The sequence below is a fragment of the Sprattus sprattus genome (genome assembly GCF_963457725.1).
Source record: "Sprattus sprattus genome assembly, chromosome: 1".
NCBI classification, from domain to species: Eukaryota; Metazoa; Chordata; class Actinopteri; order Clupeiformes; family Clupeidae; genus Sprattus; species Sprattus sprattus.
The window spans coordinates 67052197-67064481 of NC_137920.1; the positions used below are offsets into that span (position 1 = coordinate 67052197).

Genomic DNA, 12285 nt, shown 5'->3' on the forward strand with positions numbered 1-12285 from the left:
CGGCGCTCACTGCTCCCAGGAGTGGTCAGAGCAACCCGCCACTCTCTCAATGGTCAGCAGCATAACAGGTGCTACATCAACACAGCATGCCCACGGGCAATAGACTACAATTTGCATTAGCTGTTTTCTACCACCCCCTAGTGAGCAAGGCATGTAAATGTACTCAAATCATAAGATTAGAGTGATTTAATATTCAAGAGAGATGTCACATGCATGATTGAAAAGGTACATCAGTGAAATGAGTCACCAGCAAAATAAATGTGAAAAAATTATATATCTAAAATATAAGAAATATTAAGACAAATATATAATATGCTATGTACAGGGAAAAGAAGACAGAGCAATTAAGGATATGTACAATCAAAATAATACAAAAGTAAATAGTGAGTAAGTTAGAAATAGACGGCAGGTATGAACAATTTGCAAATCACTTATGGCAAAGCTAAACAATGTAATCGATAATATACAGTACTAATACAATACGAAGATATAGGGCAGTAGAATGCAAAGCGTACAAAGTACGGTTTGGGTGTTTAAGTGTTGTGAGTTTAAGTGTTCATGCCCTGTATGGCGCGAGGAAAGAAGCTAATTTCTCAGCCTCTCAGGCCTGGCTATGAAGGAGCGGAGTCGCTTTCAGATCCTCAGAGATGTGTACTCCAAGGCACCTGAACCTGCTCACTCTCTCAACCAGGGTCCTGTAGATGAATGGTGTCTGGTGAAACCTCTGCTTCCCCCTCCTGAGGTCCACCACCATCTTGTTGCCTTCACATCATGAAGACAGCACCTTCACCTCATCCAGGTAGGCGATCTCATGGTTGATTGAGATCAGGCCAAGTTATATGTGAATTTCACGATGGTGTTGGAGCTATGTGTGGCTATGCAATCATGGGTGTCTAGGGAGCAGCCAGGGGACTCCAAACGCAGTCTTTGGGGGTGCCAGTGATAAGGGTACGGGTGTTGGAGGTGCAGTGTCCAATCTTCTCCAAACAAATGATTGTGTCAAAGAAAAAATAAATATAAAAATGTTTAAAACTATCTCAGTTTACGTGACATGGACAAAGGCACAACAGCACCACAGGTGCCTGACAAAGGTGGCAAACTATGGCAAAACCCATAGCCTAAATTACAATATTGGTGTAATGAGGTTCGTGGCATGGGGTAAAATACTGTACTGCTTCAAAAATGCATCTCTAGCTGCTGCTGGAGCAGCTGAGAAGGTGCAGCTGAGGGGGGTGTCCTACTCATTGGGGACCTATGACCTTCAACGTCGACCACGCTGCTGATGTTACAGTGCCAATACTTTAATGCTTAGCATTGTAATGGAAAAAGCAGCTTACAAAACACTAAACAATAGTATGTAAGTACTAAACTAGCCCCTTTGAGTTGATACTATAACAGGGTTTTGTCCTCTATTATGTGTAGCTATCTAATGCACACACTGATTCAAATGACTTAAACAGAATCACATCAATCCTCCCACCAGAATACTGTGCAGAATATTCTATGTGCCCCCTCAGTTCTATGTCCCCGTCATGAGTCAAACATCCAGACCCTTGCATGCTGAGAATGGACAAAGACGGGGTGTGGGTGAGAGAACTAAGGGCTAGCAGGGGGGTCAGTTCTGTGAGAGATGCGTCACCCTTTGCTGAAAGGTCGAGCGGACCTGACTCTCAACTATTAACTGTGTGACTCAGCCTATTGTGCTGGCCGAGGAGAAAGAACGTGGTTACTAGCATCATGCTCACACACCACCGCACTACATACGCCTACTAAGCGGCCCATTGAAAATCATGCCCTGGCACTCAACCGAAAGACTTGCTGATGAAATACAACAGTTCCTCTAAAATGACTGTTGGCATCATAGATAACGAGACTATCTCTTGCCACTTAAAACACTTCCCTAAAAGAGCTTTGATTAAGGAAGCTACTTTAAGAATATAGTCTTTATTGTACAGGTCAGGGTTCGCTATAGGAGCCTTTCGCAATGGGCAGTCATGCGGCAGGAGCGTGTTTGGGAGGTCTACAGTTTCCGATTACCAGTCACACAGTGCTGCTTCTTACCACAGACATCTCACCCAAATCAGTTGAGGAAACAGGAAATGAAGAGAGAGAGAGAGAGAGAGAGAGAGAGAGAGAGAGAGAGAGAGAGAGAGAGAGGGAGAGAGAGAGAGAGAGAGAGATAGAAAGACAGAGAGAGAGATAGAGAGAGAGACAGAGAGAGAGAGAGATAGAGAGAGAGAGAGAGAGAGAGATAGAAAGACAGAGAGAGAGATAGAGAGAGAGAGATAGAGAGACAGAGAGAGAGATAGAGAGAGAGAGATAGAGAGACAGAGAGAGAGCTAGAGAGAGAGAGAGAGAGACAGAGAGAGAGAGGAAACACACACAAGTGGTCTTGAAGGGCTTTGGATGGATCACTGAGTCCTCAGTATCACAGTGCAAGCACTGCAAATTTACCAGGCTGCTTGTTCCCTATTTCACCGGCCCCAGATGGGGAAGTGAAAACCAGGGGCTCTGTTAACAACAATGAAACTCTCAATGCAGCCAGGCTCACGACAACCACTGTTTCATATCACAACTCCTTTCGATACAGATCTGCATGTCTGCCACCTCCTAAGATAAGCAGCATGTCACAGATTTACTGTGAATGTCACTGCATGATATTAACCGGGGACCAGTCTTTAATACAACAGCTTTGCTGTACGGCTCCCCATTCATCACATACTGAGTAGGGACCTTTGTCCAGTTCATGAGCTGTAAAACCCTCAGCTGCCAATGAATTGGGTTTCCTTCACCTCTGAAAAAAAGAAATACTGCTTTGACTCACAATCTATGCTGTCATAAGCAACATGATCGTCATCGAAGACCCCCCAAAAAATCCCCAGGGTCCCTCCAAGAGGGGCAAATGTGACGTACAAAACTCGTCTCACTTTCAACCAAGTTGGAACTTTTAGTCGTTAATATGCAAACCTGTCTTTTTACATGAATTGGCCTCCTTTCTGAGAAATCCACCCGTTTCCTAACTTCAAACAGGGTCTAAATGTGAGGAGGTCCACAGCTGTGAGAGGCAACTGAAAGGAGAGAATACTTAACCTGTCACCTTCACAGAGACCACAATGGTCAACAGTATATCCTGCCCTTTTCACTGGTTTCCATGGCAGCCAGAGCAGGCAGACAGCTATGTGTTGTGTGGTGTGGTTTATCTGGTTGAAGATCAATGAGAGGCATACGTGTGTGAAAATGCAAGAGAAAAAGTTTGTGTGGTGTGTGTGTGAGAGAGAGAGAGATAGATAGAGAGGGAAAGAAAGAGAGTGAGTAAGAGAGAGAAAGAGGGATGTTGAGAATAAATTATTTCAAGTAAGAGAGTATTAACTTAAGGCTTAGCTGGTTGTAAGTTAAAACAGGACAGTTATAACTGAATATAGCACTGTATGCAGAAAACAACTGACTGTGCACAACTGATCTCATGTCTTGGGAAAAAAAAACTCTGCAGAAATCTGAATCATTTCTTACTCCAAAACAAAGTTACAGTAGTTTATGTTGCTTTTCCAAGGAAGTAATCTCTTTTGCTCATGAGCAATTCAATTTGACAGCTCTAATGACACACTCTCAGGCTGCAACTTCAAAGCAACAAGTTATGTGTCAGGACTTTCACAACACTGTCTACAACACAGACTCTTAGGCCTAAGACCCCACAGCCCAACATTGCCATCAGCTTCTGTAAGGTGAAGAATGACGTGGGTGCTCTACCCACTTTAATGAAGCGGAAGACAACAGTAGTCTTACGGAGGCCATTCATTCAGCGCAATTCCAAATTACAGTGTCTATAAAGGTTCAAGCATTCTAAAATACCTGCAACTTAGAGACCATCGGTCAACTTTTCTTTACAACTGAATAAACTGAAAGCTTGTGTGAATACCAACAAGGGTCAGCCAACTTTTTCTCATCCTTGTAAGTATAAATACAAGTGGTGATGCTTATGACAGAGCCGCTGAGCGAGGGCAACTGTGCAAGGGGCTTGGATGAGAAAGAGTCTCCTTGCATGTTGAAGCTAAAGAGCAAACAAACTTAACCGACGAGCAGCACAGCAAGCACACCGGAGCAGATGACATCAGATGTGATTGTGTAGATAGGGAGGGAGTCATGCTTCCATGACGTGCACACCTATGCACCCCTCAGACACACACACACACACGCACATGCACACGCACAAGCACAAGCACACGCACAAAAAATAGCTCCCCAAGAAATCCTGGAACAAAAATTCCATAGAGGGTGTACAACACAGTAACTACTACTAGCCACAAATGTACAACTAAAGGAAGACATCAACTAAACAACAACTAGGAACAAGGAAGACATAATTGTTATTGGGAGGGGAGGGTTCAGATACTTTCTACCGATATCAAAACATCATTGGAAACACATCTGACCTCTATAAATTGAGAAAACATTTAGGGAATACAGAGGTCATTAGCAAAACGAGACAAGAGGGAGAAACATGTAGAAAGGATTTCTGTAGTGCACCTATATATTAATCCATGGTTGTCATACCTCAAATGTAATGTTTAACAGATCATCATATCCTGTGCACACACACTCTCACACACTCTCACCGCTTCCCAAGCCAGGTGTTGGTCTGCCAAACCCTCGAGGGCCACTCACCATCTGCCGTCCCTGGGGTTGGGATCCCCTCAGGACAGTAGAGTTGGACTGTAACGGCAAGCTCGTCACAGAGTCAGGCACTGCTCAACTCTACGCGGATTCGGGTCTAAAGAATGACTCGGGCTCTCCACAGATCGGACAGATTGAGGTGGAGGAGAAGAAAGAAAACCTCCTGTCCCCCCCCCCCCCCCCCCCCCCTCCCCTCCAGAAATGCATCCCTGCTAAAACACCACCAACTGTTTAAAAACTGTGTAAAACCATCCCTCGCATGGTGGCACCACGGCTGCAGTGTTCATCAAAATCTGACCAACTTTCCAGCTGGTCAAATATATTTAATTGTGTTTTACTTTTTTGGGGAGACAGTTCATTGTATTGGAACTAGTCCAATAGTACCTAAAAGCACAATCGCCAAAGTCTGTTTATGTGAGTGGTGAGTTTTGATGCGGAGAGACCCACCCTCTGCATTGGGCCAGGTCCGGGCCTGGTGTGTCAGTGTGTGGAGTGATGGTACAGGCCTGGTATGTCAGTGTGTGGAGAGATGGTACAGCCCTGGGTTAGAGGAGGAAATCTGCAGCTGCAACAGGCTGAGGTTAAGATGATTCACTCTGTTCAGTGGTGTAAAAAGCAAGTGTTTCCTATCAAGAAAGGAAGTCAACTGCCTTCCTCTGTGTAGGACTTAGTTGTCAGGTCTATATAAAGGTGTGAGTCAATGCTTTTAAGATAATGTACAAATAATACAAGTCAGATATAAAGAGCTTGGTATAGACATTGCACATAATCACATATGATCAAATAAGTGCACATAAACGCATACAGACACAGACACAGACACAGACACAGACACAGACACAGACACAGACACAGACACAGACAGACACAGACACACTCACTCACTCACACAAACAAACACACTGTCACAATCTTCTGAGCGTAAATTACACACACTTGCTTGGCAAGAAGACAGCCAACTGTTGCTACCAAAAAACAGGATCGCCCAGGATGGGCCTGGACAAGCCCTAGTTCTCTGAGCATGAGGTATGTCTAGAAAAACTGTGTGGAGTGAGAAAATATGTGTTCATTGGATACAGGGCCCACTGAGTAAGTGGAACAGAAAGTCCATACGATGAGCCCAAACGGTAATGTGGACATTTCCACCAGCTTTTCCTTATCTTGAAATTCCTTCTAAGCAACATAGCTAACTTTTTAACGGCTGACAAGGATAATCATCCAATCCCCCCATTTTGTCTGTGGTATTGATATGCTAGGCTATAGTTAAACCCCACCCTGGGGCTTGGGGCTCTGGCAGAACTGAGGATGGTAACATTAGCAAGGTTCCAGCACTAATGCTTGACTAATGAGGCACAGAGGCAACAATCAACGAACAGACCGGCAGACCGGCTGCCTGCTGAGTTTCACTCGTGCCGTCACTGTCTGATGTGCACCAGATGCTCTGGCAAGCTGCAAGACCGAGAAATATCACCTATCGGCTGGGCTGCAGTGCCCTGCGAAACACACCACAACTTTAGCATAGTGTGCTTATAATAGCTGTTAGATGACTTGCACCTGAGAGTGCAGGGGTACACACACAAACAAACACAGACACACACACACCTTCATACATGTTACTTCCTTGCAGATGATCTGTGTCCACACTTTGCATCACTTGCGACAACAAGTGGAGAGTGTTGTGGCATTTGGCTTCCTGCACTTTTGAAAAGCCTGCCTTTTTTAATGTAAACAAGCAAGTTTAAATCTGAAACAGTGTCATTGGTTTAAGGCTGTCAGAAAACTGCCCTCTGTGCAATGTGAGGTAACCACTCAGTTCTTCTGTGAATGTGTGTGGCGTACTTAACTATGATGCATTCAGAATTCTGGACAATTATAAACCAGGGAGTCCACCCTCAACTCTGAGTGAATAGCAGCATATAAACTAGCTCAAAGATGCTGCTACACAGCTTTAATAGCTGAGCACAGTCTCCAATGAAGAAATGATGATGCTAACCTTCATCTTTACTCACATTTCCACCTCCAACACAAGGAACCGTGTGCTTCACACGTGCATTATGAGAACAAAAAAATGAACAAACATCTACACAGGTCGGGATGGGAATAGATAAGATTTTAGCAAATCCCGATTCCATTATTGATACTTTTTATCAATCCGATTCCTTATCAATTATCTTATTGATTCTCATTGGGTTGTACATTGAATACAAATTACTTTTCTTTTATATAATATTCTCTGAATAGATGATGCACAGCATACAGTAAAGTAAGTATGTATAAATGTACATATTTTAAATAACCAAAAACAAACCCAAGAATAGGTCAACAAACTCTTACAGTGGGGTCCAGATACCCATAGCCTAGGGATCCTTTTCCTTCATGGGGTGCCAGGGTCCCCAGAAAGAAAAAGAAATGCAGATTATTTATATAGTTAAAAGCTGGTTTACCCAATGAAACGAATAGCACTAACACAATAGACAGCGTCTGGAGGAGTTAACCTTGGATATGAACAGATGAAGCGCTAACGTTAGCCGCGCTGCTGTTGCTTGGTTGAGATTCATTAAAGGCACCCAGTGCAACTTTATATAAACATTCAATGAAAAATAAACATTCAATTTCTAGTCTGTTTTACACGTAGTAAGTTTCAATAACTCCATACCATTACATATCGACAGTCAAGGAGCAAAGATGAGACGTCGTTGTGTGGTGAGAACTGATAGAAAATCGTAAACAACAACAATCGCCGGTGGGGAGAGGCCATTTTTCCATTGACTGGAATCCTGCTTTATTTATTGCGGCACCGATAAATAAAGAAAATGGCGGCGATTGTTGATGTTATCGATTTTCGAACGACGTCTCTTCTTTGCTCCTTGAATGTCGATATGTAATGGTATGGAGTTATTGAAACTTACTATGTGTAAAAAAGACTAGAAATTGAATGTTTATTTTTAAGCCTCGAAAGTTGCACTGGGTGCCTTTAACGATATCGTCACCCTGTAGCGTGGCATCACCTTCCTGCAAAGTGCTGTGTGGACAAATGTTTCAGCATATTGGTAGTTTCTCCCCCCTTTGAGGAAATAGACATTTTGCAAGCATTGCAAGTTGCCCTTTGGTCATCTTTTCGCATGAAATATTACCACACTTTTGAATGCCTCTGCCTAGAAGCCATGTTGGCTGCGGTATAAACAAAACAAGGCTGAGTGTGACGTCATCACGCATGTGCAATAGGGACTGGAATCGATAGTGGAATTGTTATGGACTTTGCCTAACGATCCCAAGGAATCGATACACTGGGAACCGGTTCTCAACAAGAACCGGTTTTCAATTCCCATCCCTAAACTCAAATGGCCTTCAAGAACACAGCGCAGGCAATGTATGGAGGCCCTCAGTCCACTCCAAACAGTAAAACTGGACCACAGATTTCTGAGAAGGACGAACTCATAAAACAAACAAACTAATGGACCGGAGGTAAACTATGCCGTTTAAACACAGGGTATTATGAGCCAAAGGCAAACACACACTGACCCAATAATGATAAGCAAAACATGCATACCCCTCTGCATGAAGATGGGGCCTACTGCAACTCGCCATGCTATATGTTGCAGGCAGGGACAACTGCTTCTTCCGCGTATTAAAAAACAACCTAACCTGTAGTACTAGCACTCGCCCCAGATTATCACTGTCTCTCTCTCATTCTCTCTCTGTTTCACAAAACACACACACACACACACACACACACACACGCACGCACACAGGCACACACGCACACAGGCACACACACGCACACGCACACGCACACGCACACAAATATCTCAAACCCAGGATTTAGGCCTTTTGCTAGTTACCCTAGGACTGGGGCTGGGCACCACATGCTGGCTTAATCCACAAAAGCATCTTTGCCGTTTGTAAATAATGGATGCTGAGGCATGGTGGATATGCTTCCTCAGAATAGCTAGGCAAACTTCCATAACCTATTAAGGAAGTTACAATCATTCTAACATAAGTTGCTATCAGAGTAAGTGCCTGGAGTTTCATCTTAGAAGTTGGTACCATATGATTACATCTCCCACTCCAATGAACCACAACTGAACATTACTTCAGTATACTTATTCAACCATTATGCACTTCCGGGCAACATTAATTTGTAATGGCCTCCTGTCAAGCTCTCACAAATTAGTAAAGTGCCACAGGTAAGAAGTACAGTTGCATACTGCCCTTTCTAAACGCACTTTGATTCTGACCATGTTATGATTCAACCTAGTCTGTGATAACAGGATTGAAATAGGACCAAATAAATGTAAAAACAATGTGAGTAATTATCTCTGACCAGTACTGAGGTTAGCCAAAGCATGCTGACTTACTGCAGCTTTGACAGCCTAAAGTGAGGTGGCTATAACAACACGTGGGGCTGTGTCACAAGGGCTTTGCAGTGAAGTTCCACTTTGCCAACAAGCCTGAGCTAGCAGTGACACTTGACAGCAGCAAATGTAGCATTTACACCTGTTAATTCACATATCATTTTAGGCAAAACATTCACAGCAAATCTTTCTCTCTACACACACACACACATACACACACACACACACACACACACACACACACACACACATTACCTGAGTCCGAGCTCAGATATCCATCACTCCGTCTGTCAGGGGTGCTGCGTCCGGACCCCCCTGCCACCTGAATGCCCAAAGGTGAAAGCCTTCCATCATCACTAGAGTCCAAATCCCTACTGAGACGAAAGGGTCGAAGGGCATCCCTGTGCGGATTCAGTCGCTGGGGGTCTTTCGGGCTGGGATTTACGAGGTTCTTCGAAACAAAATTATGGTTCAATCCCACCTCCTCATACTCATGATCACTGTTGCGTTCAGGATGTCCCTGGGTACGGCTGACACAGCTGCCATCAACCACTTGGTGCGAACTAGGTCCGGGTGTGAACCCCTTTTGCAAACTCAGATTTTTACGTGGAGGTGGGATCGGTTTACCTGTTTTGCCTGGCGTATCTCGAACAAATGAACTAATATGTCCGGGCTCTTCACCTCGTTTATTAATTATAGGATCTCTAAAAGGTACTGGGCGTTCCCTGTCTTTTATTTCGATAGACTGCTCTTGTTTCTGTAGTTTCTTATCGGACTTTGAGGTCGTGGTGTCGACATCGAACTTGTCCTTTTCAGTGCCCCACCTGTCTTTGTCATAACTTTTCTTACTTCTGGTGAGAGTGGTCTGAAGGAAGATCACTTTGAATTTTTCCTCCGCAAGTGCCTGCTGCAGTTTCCTAAGATTTGCTTTACATGTATCCAGTTCCCTTTCAACGTCCTCCGCTGACTGTAGGTCCATTCTAGGCACTTCCCCATCGGGAAATTCCTTCTTCCAGTGTGTTTCGAATTCCTCTTGTTCCCACATTGCAGCAAGTGAAACAGCTCCGCAACAAGGTGTCGTAAAAGAACTCGGGTAACACGAAGCTACACGCAAGTAACTCACTTGATGTCAGACACAATCGCAGTCTTGTAGCCTACTATTATCTTAATTTCAAGGAATAACACTTCCATTGAGGCAAGCTACCCAGTTGAAGTACCTACCCCTCACATTCACAACGGCGTAGTTTGACACTGAAAGAACTTTCGGCTTCCGCCACGCTACAAGTACTGACGTCAGAGGGTGTAAGACCAATTAAATACATGTTACTTTATTAAAAAAATGTAAGGGCGTCTCTGTGATTTGCAGACATAAGACTATGAATCAAGCTTCAGACACATTTTACTCTCACATTATGCCAGTAAAGAGCTGCAAGACGGATACATTTAATAACGCTGGAATATATCCGTTTTCAGGGAACCACCTGTCGACTTTTTTTGTCAATCTCATGTTTATATTGTAAGCTACTTTTCTTGTGTTGGAATGGCTTCATAACGGGTCCTTGTCCATAACTATACTCTGTATTTAAACTATCATCTTATTCAGATTAGTCTAAGCCAGCCTACCACTTCCAATACAAATTGGTCAGCATTCAAAACCATGTAGCCTACCAAAATAATACCAAGGACTTAAAATAATAAATGTTACTGTGGATTCAGACACTAGGAACTGATCTAGACTTGCCTTCAAACATACAGTAACTCTGCTTAGAAGCCCAGTAGATCTTCATCTGCAGTCATCTAACTTCACGTTTCACTATCCATTGCCAGAGGAGAACATGACACATCCGATGGGTATCATTATGTCGAGGGGGGCTGATATTGTGTGTGTGTGTGTGTGTGTGTGTGTGTGTGTGTGTATGCAGTTGGTAACCCAGAGATCAATAGAAGATATGCACTCACCAGCAAACCCAAGTAGAATCTGGAAATACAGGACTGTAATGTAAACATTCAGAGATGAGTTGTATTTCCAGATGTGTGTAATGTAAGGGCGCAACATTCGTTTTGTTTACTGCTTATATGAGAATTACAGGAATTCTCATAAATATAGGAAATTGGTTGTTTACATGACTTTTCTGAACACCAACTGGAAATGGAAATGCATTACAGCATGTCAAATAAAAAATGAAATTGTGTGGTGCCTCTGAGCGCTCAGGCTTCAATTTGTACCCGAAAAGAAACGTACATAAACCGTGGCTGAACGTGTTTGGTCACCTACATGTTTAAGTCACCTACATGTTTAAATATGTTGAAATAGCTGTGGCAGTTGCATTTTCTGGGGTTTGTCAAACAGACAAGGGAAAGGCCTTCTTTGAGTAATGTTTGGTTTATAAGGTCTGTACAAGGAAACAGGAAATAGAGGGAGAGGGAAGACAATTAGCAGTTCATATGCCTGTGGTAAGTAACAGAGTACAACTAAATGGATATAAATAAATAAGTGTGCTGCCCTAATTTGTAAGAGTGGATGCGCTGGCAGTATTACTCTGGCATTACTCCAGCCAGAGCATAGGCTTCCAGGAAATGAAGACCTCTGTCAGTTGCGGAAACATTAATCACAAGACACCAAGAACATCTCTGATTTGTAAGAGAGATGCCCGTTTTGAATGGCTTCTCTGGAACATTTCCCATAGATGAGGGATTATTTTCTTAAAAGCATCTTGGCATCAGTCTGTCATAGTCTATAATGCCCTTGTACGTCGCTTTGGACAAAAGTGTCTGCTTAATGTAAATAATATTGATTTCACATATCTGGAGGTAGTGCCATTGATCAGTTCCAGGGGTGTGTGTGAGTTAAAGTATTACTACTTTATGCAACTTTCTAGAAGGGATTGTATATCAGAAATAAAATACCTCACATAATCTTTAACAGTCTTAACTCTTATCTGCAATGATTCATATGACTCATATCCTTTCCAATGAGGTAAAGTCAGAATTGAATTGCCTTTAATCTGTACTTCAGGCGCCCTCTAGTGGTGAAGTATTAGAACACATGTCAGAATGTGGACCTAGCCATCACTGGCACAATTTATTATTGTACTACTCAATTCTGGGATGACACAACTGTGTGTGCTCTAAAAGGCACTCAGCAAACCTGGGTTATGTGTCTCCAATTACTACAAATATTTTACATATCAACACAAATCCACATATATTATCTATTAAGACTACAACCACACACAATACACTGTTCATTATCCTCAAT

The 12285-nt window shown here is 43.1% G+C and overlaps 1 protein-coding gene across 1 annotated transcript in view; it reads right to left on the bottom strand.

The window, feature by feature from the left end:
• Positions 1 to 10071, bottom strand: part of abr (ABR activator of RhoGEF and GTPase) — a gene marked incomplete at its 5' end in the record, with an annotated part of 125444 nt that extends 115373 nt beyond the window's left edge. The window contains one exon of the mRNA XM_080839151.1: positions 9282 to 10071. Coding sequence (XP_080695277.1) covers positions 9282 to 10071 — 790 coding nt within the window. The remainder of the gene's footprint in view (positions 1 to 9281) is intronic.
• Positions 10072 to 12285: the final 2214 nt, after the last annotated feature.